Here is an 18,752-nt window from a genome sequence, read left to right as displayed (position 1 = left end):
CGGAAACCGCTCAATCGGCCCCGTCGGGCGAGGCGAAACCAACCACCCACCCCCATCCCTTAACTAACCTTACTAACCAACCTAAGTAACTAACTTAAACCCCGGTGTACCTAAGTAAGTAGCACCGGAACTATCATATCATATCTGAATTAGGTATAACTCATCCTTCTCCTCTCCATCATTCATTCATTTCGAACTCCGGGATTAAACTTCGGGCTTCTGTTGGCCTGCTTGCTTTGCTTTGCTTTGGCCCTAGGGTAAGTGAGTGAGCGTCACGGTGAGAGAATGCAGTAGATGAAGCGGGATTACCCTCCGTAGGTTAGTGATGATGATGCTACAGTAAACTCGCATGTGGTTTTGAGTTAATTTTTATGGTAAAAGTTAGAGGTAGAGTAGAGTGTTATTTTATTTCCCCGCGGCTGATCAGTTCAGCTCAGCTCAACTCAGCCCAGTTAGACCTTACCTAGTCATTGATACAGGTAGATACATAGATAGATAGTGTGTGATTTAAGTGATGATGCTCAGGTCATCGGAGCAAAAGAGAAGGGAAAACAGGATGAATCCGATCCGCGTGAAAGGGAAAAAAATCTCACTGACCCCATGCCCATGCCATGCCATGGTTTCGTCTTGCATGTGTACGGTCGCCTTTTCAGAGCTCTCTCATGTTGGGTTGGAAATGGATGAATGGATGGATGGATGGTACGGCAACCATAATGTGATGTGATGGATGAATGGGGCGCGAGGCCGCCCGCCCGATGGAAATACTTTACCTACGGGAGATGCAGTAAGTGTAGTATTCTGCAGGTATGGTTGGGCGGAATGGGATGTCTCCTCCTCCTCCACAAACATCATCGGATTTTATCCCGCCCGCGTCTGGGGTTGGATGGATGGATGGATGAATGGATATGCGTTATTTGGTTCAGGGCTTTCTCTTTCGTTCGGACTTGGGTGGGAGCTGAGTGCGGGCGGTATCGATCGAGACCCGGTCGGGATGACGGTGAATCCCATTCCCATCATCCTACTGCTACTACTCAGCACGGAGTAAGTTGGGTGGCTTAAAGTTGAACCCTTTTACATTCCGAAGCTTTTTTTGTGTGTTTGTTTGGAATAAGCAAATAGGTTCTATCGTCCGAGTAGTTTGAAGATTACTACATAGTACTGTGTATATTCATCTCACTGATCTTCACATGGTATACAATAGATGGGGAGTGAGGTAAGGCTGTATATTACAATAGAGTGGTCAATCTCGAGCCTCAAATTGATGGGATATATATTATGGAGATTTCAAGTAGTAGGGATCATCGAAGAAGAATACTACTAGTCGAACCCATCAACTCCGAGAGATGCTATTCTACAACTAGTAGAGCCAGCCAAGAACAATTATCGCCAATGTTACTCCGTAGATACCATACGCAGTTGCATCACTCTGAATCGCCCACGTAGCGTAGCGGAAAGCCGCACCTACTAAGAATATCTACGGTGTTTGCTTGGAGATAAACCCCATCATCCGGATTCGGACAGCAGCAACTAACCAGCCCAACCACCGAAAAAGAATGTGGAGGAGGAGGAGAAAGGCAGAACAAGATTGAACAAGGATACCGTAACCCGACAACGGATCACCATCTTGGCAAAACTACCGAAAGGGCCAAAAAACAAAATAGACTCATTTAAGTATTACTTTGGGAGTGACTTGAGTCCAAGACAAGCCTTATGCGCGCTGAAAGCTTATGAAGTGCGGAGGAAGAAGTCACGAACATGGGAATTCCCTGTTTATCGGCGACACCATCATCGAACGGAAAAAAAAAGTCTAATAGCGAGAAGGCACTGGAAAACAACTGGAACAATCATCGATGGATTGGATGGATGGTTAGTTAGTATGTACGTTGTCAGGCGATCTGGGGCGCTGCGGCGGCGGCGCGCGCAGCGCCCGGACGCGGGCTACGTGGTTGTGGATTAATGCCGTGCATGCATGCATATCTTTCTTTCTTTTCTCTTGTCAGACAAGCCATTTTCCAATAATCACAAGTACTATGCAGTTTTCTTCCTTCCTTTCGGGACTTCCGTGTGTATCCCTGAGGGAGATAGATTGCTTTTCCTGGGAATTCCGGAGAGATCCTGATTTGTCTGGGCTGAGCTGGGCTGATGGGAAAATGGCGCGTTTGTTTTTAGTAGTACTACTACTGCTAGTGGTTTGATTTGCTTTGCTTGACGGTATCGAATAGATAGATGGTCTGGGCTAACTACTCATTATCTGGAGAAGAAGCACGGGTAGAATCGGTAGAAGGAGGAGGGAGAAAATTGGGCTGGCTGGTAAGGTTAAAATGATAGACGCAGCCAGTTGCATCCATCTGGAAGGGAAAACGATGTAAAAATCTTGGTTCGCTGGGGTCGTGGCCATGCATGCATGCTTCCCACATCCTTCCAAGCCAACCTGTCAACCAGATGGCGTCGTAGAAAAAACGCCCAGGAAAAAATCGAAAATCGAAAATCGAAATCGAAATCGAATCGAGCAAGATTAGAAAAATGTCGCAACGTGCTCTGTACAATGGGCGGCGGCGGCAGCGGCAGCAGAAGCAGCAGCAGCAGCAGGGTTATCTGCGGAGACCATCTGGAACTGGGGTTTCGGTATGGTATGCGATCAGCCTTGGCCACAGATGAAGTCACCGTATATACGAAAACGACCAATGCCCAGACGAGGCTATTATGGCTACTATTGTTGTATCATGAAACTATATTGCTGCGCTCATTTCATTATTACTGCTGCTACTGCTGCTGCCAGACTTGGCTAATCAATAATGCGACGATAGCAGGGCCGAGAGTAAGGTAAGTAATCTTACTCACTTGATAGCAAGACCAGACCAATGATACGGGTCCCCCAGCAACAATGGGAGCAAATAATCCCAGACTGGAGTCCCGAGTACCTAGCCGGCGGAGTCGCATCCCGACGTCAACCAGTCAGACAAAAATGACGCTCTCCGATGGAGCCCATGGCTCCCCACGAGAGGAAATCGGATGAAACTCAATCAGGGCTAGATGCATGGGATTGGCGCGCCGTAAATAAGGAGGGTGGAGAGCAGCACACCTTCCACTCCCCTCCCCCGTCGTCACACGCTCACAGGATGGGATGGTTGGAAAATGGTGGACGATCGACTCCAGGTTGGCATTAGTGCGAGATTGTGAGAAACAATCATCATCATAATAGTAGCGATGCTAATTTGAGAGGGACAGAGAGAGACTGAGCGAGAGAGGAAGAGAAGGAAGGGGGGGCCACAGCGAGGCGCGTGGGGACAAACTCGGGAAGTGCGTAGGCGGAAGATAACGAAGGGTGCGATTCGCAATGGTAATTGCATGGTAATAATAATTATTATTATGGGATGGCAATCAAATCATCCCATCCATTCATCCATCCATCCCACCGATAACAAATGATCGCACAGGAGAAATAATCCTGATGACATAATTCTGAATTTGGATAAGGGAAGGGGCAGCTGTTTACTTTCTGTGTAGTGTGTACGGCTCATTCTGACCTAGATACCTACTTCCACTTACTTTCCTACTAACCTTCTACGGGGCCGCGCACCGGGCGGGCAATGGAGTCAGTTCCCGAGTCGGCACGATCATCACCACCATGAATTCATCATCATTTTACTTACTCTTCATTTCCTGGTGTGTCCCCTCCTTCCCCGAGACACGGTCAATCGGCACCAGGAATGGGAACTCAAAACGGATCGTCTGACAGCACCGACCACGGCCACCTACGACATGCGACGATGATGTCAGTTAATTCCGTAGACTGAAGAAAGAATCGAAAGAATCGAAGAAAACGAAGTCAATCGTAGGGTGTAAGAGTAGACTATCTATCTAGCTGAATTGTTTTGACCCTGCATGGCCGGAAATGGTATCATCCAAGTTCTTGGAACTCGCCCCTTGCGTTCCCGTTTGGCTCAGCTCGTGGTTCCAAGATCGGGTAGGACGGCCCTGGCTCTGCTACTCTGTGGCACAGGGAAACCAGTCATTCCAGCGCTTCACGATCGGAGTATTTCGCAGCAAGTAAAAGAGAGACGCTGATTCATCTCTTTAGTTGGTAAGTTAGTTAACTAGGTACTAGTTAGATAGTGTATGTATGTCTCGTCTGTAGCGGGCCTTGGTTTTCCTCAGATCATGTCCCTTCCATCCCTCTTGTGGGCAGAAGAAAAGAAGAAGGGCAACGATCATTTCTTTTCTGCAAGGGAACTACTGAAACTATGAAGTCCGATGTCATCGCTGTGCGCCAGGTGCTACGGAGTACACAGAAGGAATATGCCAATGATTAACACATAGAGGGTCTGATAGTGTGTATGTGTGTTATGTATGTATGTATGTGTCCCTTTCTTTCTGTCTCCTTCTATCTACCCTTTATTTTTTTTGGTTTCTTTTCTGTTGGTCTCGGCCAGACAATGCCGATTGACTTACCAACAAGCAATAGCATGATTGGGATGGGTTATTACTATTACTCTCATCAATTGCGAGGGTCAAAAGGCGACGAGAAAAAATCGCGCATAGTAAAGAGAGCGAGAGTAGGGAAAGGATCAGGAAAATTAACGAGGGCCACCACCCGCACGCGGCAAAAAGGCCATTCACACGGTACAGTCCGTACGGTAAGGAATTATTTACCCAAGTGGAAAAAGAGAGCGCCCTGGGCTGGCCGAAAGGCCGACAGAGCCGTCCTCTGTCGGCTCTCGTACCCGTATCTTACCAGTAGCATACCTCAGATCCATAGTGAGCTCCGAGGAAATAGAGACAAGCTCCTCCCGACCAGTGTATCGGGTGCGTACGGGGAGTCCTCATCCTTCTTGTTCTCCCCAGGATTTACGGTAGGGGAACGAGCGAGAGTGGAGGAGGGAGGGGAGAGGGGGGGCGAACTCGGCACAGCGCTGCCGGTCATGGAGCAGAGCAACAAGAAGCCATTCAGTAAGAGATCGAGACAAGACTGACTGGTAAAGGCGAACGGCGTAAGATGCCGTATCATTGGGTGACCGTCTGGGAATAGTCAGAGTTTTTCCACGGCCCAGACTAGGCTCGATCCGGGAGGTGGGATCCACTTGGCAAACTGGGCTGGGCAACCCAGACAAGGTAATGGAAGCGGGAAAATGAAAAACAAAAAATAAATAATCATCTGAAATTCACTCGGCACTAGCGATGCGTCGGGTTAAGCAGAAAAATGTGTGTGCGTGGGAGGCAAAAAGCGGGTCCCAGTCACAACCTTACCTTACCAGGGACAGCGAACTTTCGATCAAGTGGCTACTGCTGCTCCCGGCCAAGACTAGACCGAGTTGGAGAAAATTAAATGAAGTAAAAAAGAAAATGAGAGAAAAAAGAAAATCGGAAAATCGGAAAATCAAAAAATAATAAAATGGAGGAAGGCGAAAAAAAAAAAAAAGTGGGCTTACGCACAGGGAAGGTCGCCCGTTGGAGCTTAGAGAAGACAGACGTGTTTGTCTGGTCCCGTGCAATTGAAGGCTGCCCACCCCCAAATATTAAAGAGTACATTCCCTCCCTTCGCTCCCCTCTCTTCTTCTTCTTTTCTTCATAGGACTATCCGACTCTTGCCATTCCCGTCATTTTTTGTTTGCGTCTGCTCATATCGTTGGGTTCGAAGGCTGTGTGAGCCGTAGCAACAATGGCGGAGCGGAGGATTTCCTATGCTCCTGACGTGGAGAATGGTGACCATTCTCGCGCCCCTCAACTTGATGATGGTGCTGGTCTCGACGAGTATGCCGCTTTGAACCGTTACATCTCGACCGCCCCCGACAAGCGCCGCGGTTCGACTGCTAGTGCCGGTGGCGTGAGTGCCGGCAAGAAGAAGAAGGGCTTCTCCCTCTTCGGCAAGAAGGGTGATGGCGTGGAGGAAGGCTTCGTCTGCCCCGATGAGTGGCTCGAGACCGACATGCGCTCCGGTCTGCGCTCCAGCGACATCGAGGCTCGTCGCAAGCGTACCGGCTGGAACGAGCTGACCACCGAGAAGACCAACTTCTTTGTTCAGTTCATTGGTTACTTCCGTGGTCCTATTCTTTATGGTAAGGCAATCGACTCTGAGAAGACATTGGGATACCTCTAACAATGCTACAGTTATGGAATTGGCTGTCCTTCTTGCTGCTGGTCTTCGTGACTGGATCGATTTCGGTGTCATCATTGGTATTCTTATGCTTAACGCTATCGTCGGTTGGTACCAGGAGAAGCAGGCTGCCGACGTTGTCGCTTCCCTCAAGGGTGATATTGCTATGAAGGCCATCGTCATTCGTGATGGTCAGGAACAGGAAATTCTTGCCCGTGAACTGGTTACTGGTGATATTGTACGTTTACCCCATATCTTGTCACCTATGACAGCACTGTCTAACCTACTTCTGTATAGATCGTCCTCGAGGAAGGTACCGTCGTTCCCGCCGATATTCGCCTGATCTGTGACTACGACAAGCCCGAGAACTTCGAGACCTACAAGGAGTACCTCGCCACCGTTGGTGACGACACCCTTAAGGAGAAGGAGGATGAGGACGACGAGGATGGTGGCATTGAGGCCCGTGCCGGTGTCTCCCTTGTTGCCGTTGACCAGTCCGCCATCACTGGTGAATCTCTCGCTGTCGACAAGTACATGGCTGACACTTGCTACTACACCACTGGTTGCAAGCGTGGTAAGGCCTACGCTATTGTCACTGCCACCGCCCGCCACTCTTTCGTCGGTAAGACTGCTGCTCTCGTCCAGGGTGCCCAGGACCAGGGTCACTTCAAGGCTGTCATGGACAACATCGGTACCACCCTGCTCGTCCTTGTCATGTTCTGGATTCTCGCTGCCTGGATCGGTGGTTTCTACCGTCACCTCAAGATCGCTACTCCCGAGAACGAGGACCGCAACTTGCTCCACTACACCCTGATTCTCCTGATCATTGGTGTCCCCGTCGGTCTTCCCGTCGTCACTACCACCACCCTCGCTGTCGGTGCTGCCTACTTGGCTGAGCAGAAGGCTATCGTCCAGAAGCTCACTGCCATTGAGTCCCTTGCTGGTGTCGACATTCTCTGCTCTGACAAGACTGGTACCCTTACTGCCAACCAGCTTTCCATCCGTGAGCCCTACGTCAACGAGGGTGTTGATGTTAACTGGATGATGGCTGTTGCTGCCATTGCCTCCAACCACAACATCAAGAACCTCGACCCCATCGACAAGGTCACCATCATGACCCTCCGTCGCTACCCCAAGGCCCGTGAGATCCTCGCCCGCAACTGGGTCACCGAGAAGTACACTCCTTTCGACCCCGTCTCCAAGCGTATCACCACCATCTGTACCTGCGATGGTGTCCGCTACGTCTGCGCCAAGGGTGCCCCCAAGGCTATCCTCAACATGTCCCAGTGCTCTGAGGAGGAGGCCGACAAGTTCCGTGAGAAGGCTGCTGAGTTCGCTCGTCGTGGTTTCCGTTCCCTCGGTGTTGCCGTCCAGAAGGAGGGTGAGCCCTGGCAACTGCTGGGCATGTACCCCATGTTCGACCCCCCTCGTGAGGATACCGCCCACACCATCGCTGAGGCCCAGCACCTTGGTCTGTCCGTCAAGATGTTGACTGGTGATGCTCTTGCCATTGCCAAGGAAACCTGCAAGATGCTTGCTCTCTCTACCAAGGTTTACGACTCCGAGCGTCTGATCCACGGTGGTCTTGCTGGCTCTGCTCAGCACGACCTCGTTGAGAAGGCTGACGGTTTCGCTGAGGTCTTCCCCGAGCACAAGTACCAGGTCGTCGAGATGCTCCAGCAGCGTGGTCACTTGACTGCCATGACTGGTGACGGTGTCAACGATGCTCCCTCTCTCAAGAAGGCTGACTGTGGTATCGCTGTCGAGGGTTCCACTGAGGCTGCCCAGGCTGCCGCCGATATTGTCTTCCTTGCCCCCGGTCTGTCCACCATCGTCGATGCTATCAAGCTCGCCCGTCAGATTTTCCAGCGTATGAAGGCCTACATTCAGTACCGTATTGCTCTGTGTCTCCACCTTGAGGTCTACCTTGTCACCTCCATGATCATCATTGACGAGACCATCCGTGCCGATCTGATTGTCTTCATTGCCCTGTTCGCTGACTTGGCCACCATCGCCATTGCCTACGACAACGCCCACTACGAACAGCGCCCCGTCGAGTGGCAGCTGCCTAAGATCTGGGTTATCTCCGTCATCCTCGGTGTCCTTCTGGCTGCCGCTACCTGGATCATCCGTGCCTCCCTCTTCCTCACCAACGGTGGTATCATCCAGAACTTCGGTTCTCCCCAGGAAATCCTCTTCCTTGAGGTTGCCCTTACCGAGAACTGGCTCATCTTCGTCACCCGTGGTGGTAAGACCTGGCCCTCTTGGCAGCTGGTTGGCGCCATCTTCGTTGTCGATGTGCTCTCCACCCTGTTCTGTGTCTTCGGCTGGCTCTCCGGCGACTACCTCCAGACCCACCCCGTTGACCGTGCCGACTTCTCCGTCAACGGTGATGTCGACATTGTCACCGTCGTTGTCATCTGGGGTTACTCCATTGGTGTCACCATCATCATCGCTGTGGTGTACTACCTTCTTTCCAGCATCCCCTTCCTTGACAACCTTGGTCGCAAGACCCGCTCCCGCGCCGACACCAAGATCGAGAACCTGCTTGGCCACCTGTCCAAGCTGGCCATCGAGCACGAGGTCGACGCCCACGGCAAGAGCCGCTACATGCTGGGTGCTCGCGCCGAGGTCGAAGAGGATGAGTAAACGCTTGATTGCGCTCCTTAATACCATCCGACCTGGATATCACTTGCTGCGCATACATGCATGAGCTGGGATCCCGGCTACCCTTTTTACCCGTATTATAGACTTTTTTTTCCTTATTACCTTGTCTCTACTGATAGAGTCAATTTCTTTTCTTTTTACATGTATGTATGTCATTAATAGTGGTAAATTTAGTCAATCAAGGGTTCAATTAATACATCTTCCACTGTAACTACTTCATCATAATTCTGATTTCAACCACACAACCTTTGAAATCTTACCAAATCAATAATCAAAGTGCGCTCACTGCCGACCACTTAGCCGAACCAAACCAAAGCGAACCACCTCAGCCCTGACCTGACCTACACCACGGTCCACCCATCGAACCAAGTTCTGGCTGCAGTGGACCCCGGTAAATTGGAGTCAGGGGCACCACTTCACTCACCATATTCTCGGTTCCCGTTTCACCTGCGCCCGTTCGGACTCCGGCCGATAGCTAGCCAGACAGCCAGTTGCGTCGCACCTCACAGGCATTCGGCCCTCGACACCGAACATACGTGTGAGAAAGAGCTTGAGTGGATCCGAGCTATTGAGTCGGGTGAGACGAGAGGAGACTCGTATTGCGCCTATCAGTCGGCCTGTACCTGCCGAGTCGGTCGTCGACTAATTGGTCGGCTGGCTTGTTGGATACGTTTACGAAAGAGGCCGAGGTCGATGGGAGATTAGTAGATGATGATGGTGGTCTAATTGGCGTCGTATCGATGGGGAGGTGTAATTTGCCGATGGATGGATGCATTAATTGATAGTGTGATGCACGGATGGTGTTTGTGCGCTTTACTTGCGCTCTGGTGTGGTGGTGGTTGTACTCTGTTTACAGCGTGTATAGCCTCGCTTTTTCAAAGAACGTGTCAAAGCTGTTACTCCAACAGGAAGTTCAAGCTCTTTAATAACACGATGGTATGGCAGCTGACGCGTACGCTTTGAACTCGATATCCATTGTATAATACGATCAACTTCTTCGTCTGAGAGCTTTGATGTATTGCCTTTTGCTTTTCGAGGTGTAGCTTGTTGATTTTGACACGTATATTGAACTTGACGATAGCTAATCTGTAGCTGATCAACTATTTGTTGATAGGTAAAACCAGCATCACGAAGAGTAAGAATACGGATACGATCATCACGATCTAAACGCTTTGAATTCGTTGATTTCGGAGAGGTAGGTTCAGGTGTAGAAGGCATCTTTGATCTTTGAAACACCAAGAATTAGCAGAATGCATCATCTTTCTCGTGTTTGTGGGCTTCAATTTCAACGCGTGGCTAGCTATATTAGGCAGGCGGTGTTAGCTAGGAGAATCACCGCTGGAAGGATTCAACCCCTGCACCTCTCTACCTTACTAACAAAATTACCGGGGTCAACCGGAATAGGTATGTAGTTGGGGATGCGCATTGTCGTGCATTGCTGCTTTAGTTGCTAAGGTTGGGGTTGTCCAGTTGGTGATGTCTATTTCGGGGTCGTGATTCAGCTTTTACTTGGGTGCCTCAGGCTAGGCGATCTCAGCAGCAATGAATGTCAGTTGCACAGTGTGAGGATGACTTCTTTCACTTCAGTCAATACATGAGTATTTCCAACAAATTTGGGAAATGGCTTTTTCCAGCAAACCTCTGTATCCGCCTCCCACGAGCCTAAGTCTTATCATGCGCTTGAACCAATGCGTTTCAGGTTGATAATCATGATTAGAGGACACATAACTCTGTCAATTTGGGCTGGTGAGTAGCTGTTGCTTCTGCATATTGGGTATCCCGAGTAACATTGACTCTATTGACCTCCATAAGTTTCCCTCGTCAAAGCTGGGTACTATCTACTGCTTCCCGTACACTCATACTTGAAGTTGTTTATACAGAACAAGTTATGAGATTGCTGCTAGCAACACTTAGACATCGCAATGACACAAGTACCTCGCTAGCATGAACTGACTCGAAGCCTTGATAAACTTGTGCTTGGCTTTTAGGAACAATAATGGCAGCTGTCACTGAACAGTGATACCTGTTCTGAGAGCAAGCGGCCACACGAGTTCACCGTGGCTTATATGGGTGACCATCGACTAACTGATGACTTCTATCCCAGATAGACATGGTCGGTTATGCAGATACAAGGCTGAAAACTGACTGTGTATTGGCTGACCCGGTGCTGGCACTTCTAGCATGTCAGCATGCTCCGAGTCAACTATAGACGAGAGTATTGTCCTGTTCAGACATTGCTCGTCTTCTAACTATTTAGAGACTATGGTATGATGGCAAGCTCTGGTGAAGGATTAGCTATCTTACGTGCTTAACATGCATACGACCTGCTGTATTCATGATAAAGCAACTTGCAGGCCAAGCATTTCTCTCGGAAGAAATGTCGTTGACATTACATCGGCTCAAGTCCACTACTAAGCTCCATGACAGACAAGTCTGACCAGCTCCAGAAAGCTTAGCCGCGATATAGCCCACGCAGGATACCTCTCCCCGCACCATCGGACAAGAACAGTGCATGAATGAGGGATTAAACATCACTTGACCAGATGTGCGGCTTCATAGCCTGTCTATGAGACATCGGATCACCATGACTGTCCGCGGAGCACCACCAAATCAAACAACTCGCTAACTGACTGTGGAAGATACCCCCGACCAACATGGAGACAACATCATCCCAATAATGCATCTAACCCCAGAGAAAGTTCACTCCACCAACTGCAGTCCAACTGAACCCTATCCCTCAACCCGACAGGTGGAACGCAATTCTCCGGCGCCACCACATTTCTCCGGCCTCCGTCTGGGGAAACAAACCATGCATCATACGGTGATGCCATCCTAGAATGCCAGTCTGGGGTAATTGACACCGTGCAGAAGCTTGACTATCCCCGCATTTCCAGATTGCCCTGATGATCATATAAAACGGCCGCAAAATGAACAGGGTTCAATCCAAACACCACCAAGCCAATTGCTTCTACAATGCTCCTCCACGGCCTCCTGCTGGCCCTCCAGGCCATCCTAGCCTCCTCAGCAGCCATAACTTCTCCATCCTCAAACCATCTCTCAACCGCCGCTCGCGAGAAATGCCAAACAACTCTCCAATGCCCCCCCGGCACCATCATCGTCTCCAACACCAACGCCCACCCTGACATCTCCAACTTCACCACCCTCCAAGCAGCCATCAACGCCCTCCCCAACGACAACTCCTCCCAAACCATCCTCCTCCTCTCCGGCTCCTACAATGAACAAGTCAACATCACCCGCGCCGGCCCCATCACCCTCCTCGGCCAGCAACCAGACCGCGCAGCCCTAACCGACCCAGCCCGCAACACCGTCAACCTCACCTTCGCCGGCGCCAACAGCGACAGCAGCGGCAACATCGACAACGTCTGGTTCAGCGTCATGGTCGTTGCCCCGACCCTGGACGCCAGTCTCACCGGCTCCGGGACAACAGGGTACCCAGTACCAGCAGACACCCCGTTCGGGAATACCAACTTCCGCGTATACAACATTGACTTCCGCAATACCTACGCACCGTACTCTGCTGGTCCAGCGCACGCTATCAGCTTTAGTCGCTCCAACGGCGGCTTCTACTACTGCGGCTTCTACTCTTACCAGGACACGGTACATCCCCTCCTCCCCCCTACCCCCCCAGAAAACTAACATATTCACAGATCTACATCGGCAAACTCGGGTCAGCATACATGTACAAATCCATCCTCGCGGGCCAAACCGACTTCCTGTACGGCTTCGGTACACTCTTCATCCAATCCTCCCAAATTATCCTCCGCTCCTGCGGCGGCGGCATCACAGCCTGGAAGGGCACCAACACGACGGTCCGCAACAACTACGGAGTCTACATCCACGACTCCACCATCAACGCCGCGAACTCCTCCATCGCAGAGCAAATCCAGGGGTCCTGCGCGCTAGGCAGACCTTGGAACTCGCTGCACCGATCCATCTTCGCGAACACATACGAGGACGGGAGCATCGAGCCATCGGGTTACATCAATTGGGAGGATCGGTGGAGTAAGAACGAGACGTTAATGGCGGAGTATAGGGCCTATGGCCCGGGGTTTAATCTCACAGGCAGGGAGGAGAGTGAGATGAGTGTATTGTTGAGTAGCAGTGAAGAGGAGAGGTATAGGGATCCCAAGAGGGTGTTTCTATTTGAGGATGGGAGGGAGGGGAATGTGGCGTGGATTGATTGGGATGTTGTATCCTCTTGAATTCACAAATCCCTAAGTTTGTAATCAATCAATCAATCTCTCAAGTATGTATGTATATACAGATAGTAGAGTTACTTTCCATCGTCCCCCTTCACAAGATTGTTTAACCTCCCCGTAATAGCCAAATACGCCGCCCCCGTATCAGCCCACACTCGATACTCTTGCACTTTCCACTCCCCATCACTGCCACCACCATCCTGCACAATCTTCAACCTATACACGAACCCCTCATCCCATCCCATTTCTGTCTCTTTGGCAATGAATCTCGCCCACCCGCGCACGCAGATACACCCTTTCTCCTCGTCAACCACCCAATCCGTTTCATCCTCGAATCGCATCCCCTCGTAGCGTAGCGCCGCGCCCATTGTCTCGAAGTATGCTTTCACTCCGTCTTGGCCGGTGAAGTCGCGGCCGAGGAAGGGGGCGAGGTCGGGGAGGCCGGCTTCGTGGATTAGGGGGGTGGTGCTGGGGGAGGAGGTGAAGTGGGAGAGGATGGTGGAGAGCGGGGGTGGGGGGGATTGAGTGAGGGTGGTGAGGAAGGTGTGGGTTGTTGACTTTAGAATGGATCTGTTTGGCATTGTTTGTGGTGTAGTTGTTTGTTTTATGGGACGATAGGGGAAGTAAGTAGGTTGGAGTTGGGTTTGTTGTTTACTTGTAGGTAGGTAGTGGTATAAAAAGGTATTGAATGACGTATGATCTATGAACACATGACATAAACTGGATTGAACCTGACAACCAACTCCTCGCCTATCACACCCAACACCATCGAAAATACAAATTGAATGGAGGAAATGGAACATGAATGAATATAATGAATCGATTGACAGACTGGTCACTGCTTCCATGACTTGCCGCAGTTCATACACGTACAAAACAATGTCATCGGTTCATCTGCACTGCGCGTCTGCGCTTCTGTATATGTCACCTTGCGCTGTCCACACTTGCCGCATTGCAAGCTTGTACTGATACTCCGCTCCGCCTGTGCCACCATCGCCTTGTCCATGTTTTCCTTTTGAATTCTGCGGTCGCGTTCCTGCTGTTCCTCCGACCGGAGCTCGTCGTGCGACATCCGGACGAACCGCTCCGGCGTCACGTCGCCGTTGAGGACCCGCACGCGCAGTGATGGGTTCGATTTGTTCTTCAGGTTCTGGTAGAGACTGCGGATCTTCGTGCGGTATTGTTCCTTCGTTTCCGGTCCGAGGTCGCTAAAGGCCGCCGCTTCGACGGCCGACGCCTTGGACAGAACTGTGCGTGGGGGTTCAACCGAGTTGAGACACAGCCCATCGTACATCAAGCCGATGCAGCTATCGCGAATTCTGTTGCCGGTCTGGTTGGTGTCCACGCCATCGGCCTTCCAGGTACGCTTGTCGGGAGGCACTGAGAGCTTCGAGGCCTTATCGGAGGGAGTCGCACCGCCGGAGGGGGTGCCGTTGGTTTTCGGATGGGGAGAGCTGCTCGACCGTTGGCTGGCGCCGGGGGAGGCCCCGGCCTTTTGCTTGTTCACTTCATGGCGCCACTTGGAGACGATTTCGCTCGCGAGACGGGCGACTTCGGGAGATTTGTGTTGTTTGAGTTTGTTGACGGCGATACCGACACGGGTGGATCGCAGCAGGTCCTCGGTGGCTTTCACCCCTTGTTGCAGCTGCTTGAGCAGAGGTATGATGGTAGAGGGAGGTTCGTTGGAGGAGGCGGCCTTGGTCATGGCCTTGGCCCGGAGCTCGATTTCTTTGGCGTCCATAGACATGATGGATATATGATGAGAGTATAGGTGAAGAGATAGATATCGATTATATAGAGCTTATAGCGCCTATGACGATCAGTATGATGTTTATGCGATCGTGGGCATAAGCGACATGTGTTGCGATAGCGAGTAACAGTATGTGCGACAGTACGCAGGAACAAACTCAAGCAGGGGTGGAGTCGGGACAGTTGTACGTGTGGGACAGTGCACGTGCAAATTCGCTGGCAAGTATATAGTTGACCGGCGATGCAGGGAATGCAAAAGAATCAAGCCACAAACAAGTGAAGCGGATGCGCCCGAAAGGAGAATCAAAGGGATGTGTTGAGATGATGGTGGACTCACTCTGTCGCACGAGCCGGTGGGATTCACTGTGCCGGGAATGGAGGAGAGGAGAGATGGATGAGGTTAAGATATTGTAAACTCTCGTATTAACTGAGAGGTGGATCTGAAGGATTCTCGCAGCAGGGGAGATGCAGCGAATGAAAACCGGAAGAAGATGAGGTTGAGAAGATGATAGGAAGAGAGAAGAAGCCGTAGCAGAAAGGCAGTGGAGAGTTGCAGAAGAGAAGAAGAGAAGAAGAAAGCAGTAAAAGCAAGTCGCTTTCGCTGGAATTGCGATGGCGCCAAGCCCGGGGTTTCCTGATTGGGAATGGTGGGGGGAGGCCTGCAGTGGGAATAGCATCAATTTGCTGTCATCTTGACACTTATACAGTCTCGAAGACTCACAACTGCCTCACTTCTGTGTCTTGCAGTTATACTTTGCTGAGAATTTCTTGATGCATCTGTAATAGACATAGCATATCTCACGACTACCACAAATCTACAACACTACTATACTACAGCATACTACTACTTCTCTCAATCATCTCCAACACCCATCTCACCTCCCCCACCACTACATCCGGCCTCACCAAATGCACCTGATGTCCACAATCCACCTCGACCAACCTCGCTCTCCTCGACAACCTCAACTGCTCTCTCTGCCACTCCCCAACCACCCCCTCACATCTCCCCAGGAACCTTCTAACCGCCTCTCTTTGCTCATCACTCCCATTCCCCATCTCTACTCCCCTCTCATAAACCCTCTGATAATCCTCCCAACCCCGTCCCATCACCACAGACAATGGCCTCTCCCCTAACCCTCCTCCCTGCACCTGTAACTGCCTCTTCCCCTCCAACTCCCTACAAACCCCCACCAGATTCCCCCTCTCAGCCTCCCACATCCCCATTCCCCGCGCAATATCCCTCGCTCGCTCTCTCCACTCCTCCCGAGATAACTTAGCGTTCTCACGTAACCCCGTCACCGTAGCGAAGTTTATCTCTCCCAGGACAGCAGCGATATCACTGTCCAGATTGGGATTATCGTCGAACAGTGTGTACTGATGCTCGGTTGATCCCTCGACGAGTACCATCCCGCTGATATCATCTGAGTAGAGGTGGAGGTACTCCCTCGCGATAATAGCGCCGTATGAGTGTCCCACTAAGACATATGGTGGTGGGAGTTCTGCGTTGGTAAGTAGAGTGTGCAATTCCGATGCGGCGAGAGTCGCGCTGGGCTTGTAGCTGGTAGCTTGGTCTGGGGCATCGCTGCGGCCGAGACCGGTGCGGTCGTAGACCAGACACGGAGCGAAGGGGCTCAATAAGCGGATTACAGCGGTGTAGCTGGAAGAAACATCGCCGGCGCCGGCGAGGAAGATGGTTAGAGGTTGAGTGGTGCGGGGTGGGCCGTGCAGATGCAGGTACAGCTTGTGGGGGCCGATGGGGATGTGGGTGCCAATGTAGAGGGGATTAGTCGACATGATGATGGTAGTAGGAGTGTGTTGTGGAAGAAGCGGGAGTATGAGTGGATCATAAAAGGATGAGGCTTGCAGGGATCGTCACATAATAGTTTGTTGGTTAGTTAGCTATTTTCATTGTAGTCTAGCTGATAAACTAGATAGTCAAATATTGGCTAGTGCATCATTCCTCATTAGCTCCTATCATGTAATCATATGCTATCGACGCTCAGAGTGATTCGCAACAAAGATCTAATGTCAGATTTGAGACCCCTTTGGACGCAAATCCACCGTCTCAAATTCCAATCCCTTCGCTTCAAATACATGTCCCGGCCGCAGTGCGTCGGTGTAGATGTTCGCCTCTCCGTGGGGATGGAAGAGTCCTGACTGCGTGCAGTTGAGCACCGTCTTCAGCCCCGGCGGATCCGTCAGTCGGAACACTCCCCAGTCTGGCGTCTTACTAGGTGCGCACACGATCGCGATGCTCTCCGGCAGCATCACTTGGTATCCGCAATGCGTGTGCAGGTCGCGCGAGCTCATAAAACACGTCTGCGTCGGGTGCGTATGGATCCAGCCGAGCACCATCAGGTCCTCCGAATCACAGTAGTCGAAGATGGCTGACTCGTTCACCGTCTCGCATGTGTCCGAAGTGGCAGTCTGTTCAGGGATGAGAAGCCTCGACACGAACAAGGCGTTGGAGACAAGCGTGCCGCACAGAATGCCGCACGTCTCTAGATTGCGCTGCGTGTTCGGGGATACCAGTGAGATGAAGTGCTTGCGTAGATCAGGTGGCAGGAACAACGTCCGCAGAGGCGTTCCGTTCTCGAGATAAGCAGATGGCTTAAAGGTATAGCTGGACGGGTCCAAATCCGGGCTTGCAGCTGGTCCATCGGTTGCTGGAACCTTTCCAGGAAGCGCAGGAGGCTCAGCTGGAATTCCTGCGGACGAGATCTTGTCTGGACGAGGTGGAGGTGAAGGTCCTTCGAGGCCAGCCAGTTCATGTACATACGAAGCTTTCTTAGGAGGTAGTGCGGGTGCTTTAGGCGGAAGAACAATCTTAGGCTCGACCTTTGCGGCCGACGGAACTTCCAGCGGCTTCTGACGAGGGACGCTCGGATACTTGTACGCGCCGGTCGAAGAGGTTGCCGAAGATGGCCGAGCCATAGGCTTAGTAGCCACCTGTGGACGGTGATCCGCCCGCGGATCGTCCATCTGTATCCTCACGTTCTGTATGCGCCGGCTCAAGTCATCGTCCTCGGATCCATCTTTGCGCAGGGCATGCTCCCAGTCTCCCCACACGCCAGCTGCACGGCGAGTCTGCTCCTCCTCAGGTGTTATGCCTGCTTGTCGGATAGCCTTTCGGACAGTCGCCCGTCGGCTAAGCTCCGTCCGCGCCAGCTGCACCGCCAGGTCTTTGTTCTCTCCTGCTTCCAGAGGTTCCACAACTCCTGCAAGGGCGGGGTCCTGAGGGGGGCGTTGGATTGAAGTGGGAGTGTTATTCGCGGCTGCTGGTGCGCGAGCTTGCCGTTCACGCATCAACTGAGTATAGCGCTCGTAGCGTTTGTTGATTCGAGGTTTCAGGACTTCCAGGACCTTCAGGTTCCGTTTGACCTCCTTTTCGGCTTCCACCAGAGCTTTCCGGTTTTTCTCATCCTTGGCCTCTGGGTGTTCGGCCAAATTAACGAGTACTAGCTGAGCATGACGAAACAATAAAAGGTAGGCTTGTTCTTCGTGCTTTTCGCGTTCGTAGATGCGAGCCTAGCCACCATTCTCGTCAGGTCACTCCACCATAACCAAGCAAGGAGTATACCAACCTCTCTCATGAGTGTAGACGCTGTTCGCAGCCAGTAGCGTAAAGGTATAGACGGGTTGTACTCATAATCCTGAGCCATGCGAGTGATCGATTCCACGCTCTGCGGAGACCCCGCACCGGTGGCTGGAGGTAGATGGGCGGCCATGACTGCGCATGAATCGATTTCACGGTCGATGATGATGATTAAATCGAAGAGAATCAGCAGGCCTGTCGCAGCAGTCGCAGTTCATTGACGTCTGGCGCGAGACCAGCGGCAGTCGTGGTGGGGGCGTGCCGCATGTAGATGATAGGCAGCAGAGTCAAGACACCGAATGATCGGGTGGTGTTCAGGCACACGAAATGTGGAGCAGGTAATTTATAGCTTTAAATCAAGGTGCATCGTGTTTGCATTCCACCAACCGAGCGGGGTGGGCGATAGTTGGTCAGGTACAGGAGAGAG

General features: G+C 51.5%; 7 protein-coding genes across 7 annotated transcripts; 3 read left to right on the top strand and 4 right to left on the bottom strand.

Annotated features, from left to right (window-relative positions):
• Nucleotides 1–727: 727 nt before the first annotated feature.
• Nucleotides 728–1,045, top strand: AKAW2_11049A (uncharacterized protein; the record flags this gene model as incomplete). The annotated part of the gene is made up of 1 exon (XM_041681333.1): nt 728–1,045. The coding sequence occupies one exon, from the start codon at nt 728–730 to the stop codon at nt 1,043–1,045; it is 318 nt and encodes a 105-aa protein (XP_041537769.1).
• A 5,008-nt stretch (nt 1,046–6,053) lies between these two features.
• AKAW2_11048A (uncharacterized protein) lies at nt 6,054–8,743 on the top strand (the record flags this gene model as incomplete). The annotated part of the gene is made up of 2 exons (XM_041681322.1): nt 6,054–6,332; nt 6,392–8,743. The coding sequence occupies 2 exons, from the start codon at nt 6,054–6,056 to the stop codon at nt 8,741–8,743; spliced, it is 2,631 nt and encodes an 876-aa protein (XP_041537768.1).
• A 2,991-nt stretch (nt 8,744–11,734) lies between these two features.
• AKAW2_11047A (putative pectin methylesterase) lies at nt 11,735–12,984 on the top strand (the record flags this gene model as incomplete). The annotated part of the gene is made up of 2 exons (XM_041681311.1): nt 11,735–12,379; nt 12,430–12,984. 2 exons carry the CDS (start codon nt 11,735–11,737, stop codon nt 12,982–12,984), a joined length of 1,200 nt encoding a protein of 399 aa, XP_041537767.1.
• A 71-nt stretch (nt 12,985–13,055) lies between these two features.
• Nucleotides 13,056–13,562, bottom strand: AKAW2_11046S (uncharacterized protein; the record flags this gene model as incomplete). Its single annotated transcript, XM_041681300.1, has 1 exon — nt 13,056–13,562. One exon carries the CDS (start codon nt 13,560–13,562, stop codon nt 13,056–13,058), a length of 507 nt encoding a protein of 168 aa, XP_041537766.1.
• A 254-nt stretch (nt 13,563–13,816) lies between these two features.
• On the bottom strand, nt 13,817–14,728 carry DST1 (transcription elongation factor DST1; the record flags this gene model as incomplete). Its single annotated transcript, XM_041681289.1, has 1 exon — nt 13,817–14,728. The coding sequence occupies one exon, from the start codon at nt 14,726–14,728 to the stop codon at nt 13,817–13,819; it is 912 nt and encodes a 303-aa protein (XP_041537765.1).
• An 833-nt stretch (nt 14,729–15,561) lies between these two features.
• On the bottom strand, nt 15,562–16,524 carry AKAW2_11044S (alpha/beta fold hydrolase; the record flags this gene model as incomplete). Its single annotated transcript, XM_041681278.1, has 1 exon — nt 15,562–16,524. The coding sequence occupies one exon, from the start codon at nt 16,522–16,524 to the stop codon at nt 15,562–15,564; it is 963 nt and encodes a 320-aa protein (XP_041537764.1).
• Nucleotides 16,525–16,758: 234 nt separating this feature from the next.
• AKAW2_11043S (putative endosome-associated ubiquitin isopeptidase (AmsH)) lies at nt 16,759–18,458 on the bottom strand (the record flags this gene model as incomplete). The annotated part of the gene is made up of 2 exons (XM_041681267.1): nt 16,759–18,258; nt 18,315–18,458. 2 exons carry the CDS (start codon nt 18,456–18,458, stop codon nt 16,759–16,761), a joined length of 1,644 nt encoding a protein of 547 aa, XP_041537763.1.
• Between the last annotated feature and the right edge of the window lie 294 nt (nt 18,459–18,752).

This window comes from Aspergillus luchuensis, chromosome 1, assembly GCF_016861625.1.
Source record: "Aspergillus luchuensis IFO 4308 DNA, chromosome 1, nearly complete sequence".
Taxonomy (NCBI): Eukaryota; Fungi; Ascomycota; class Eurotiomycetes; order Eurotiales; family Aspergillaceae; genus Aspergillus; species Aspergillus luchuensis.
Note: the sequence above shows the minus strand (reverse complement) of the source record. Positions and strands in the feature narration are given on the sequence as shown.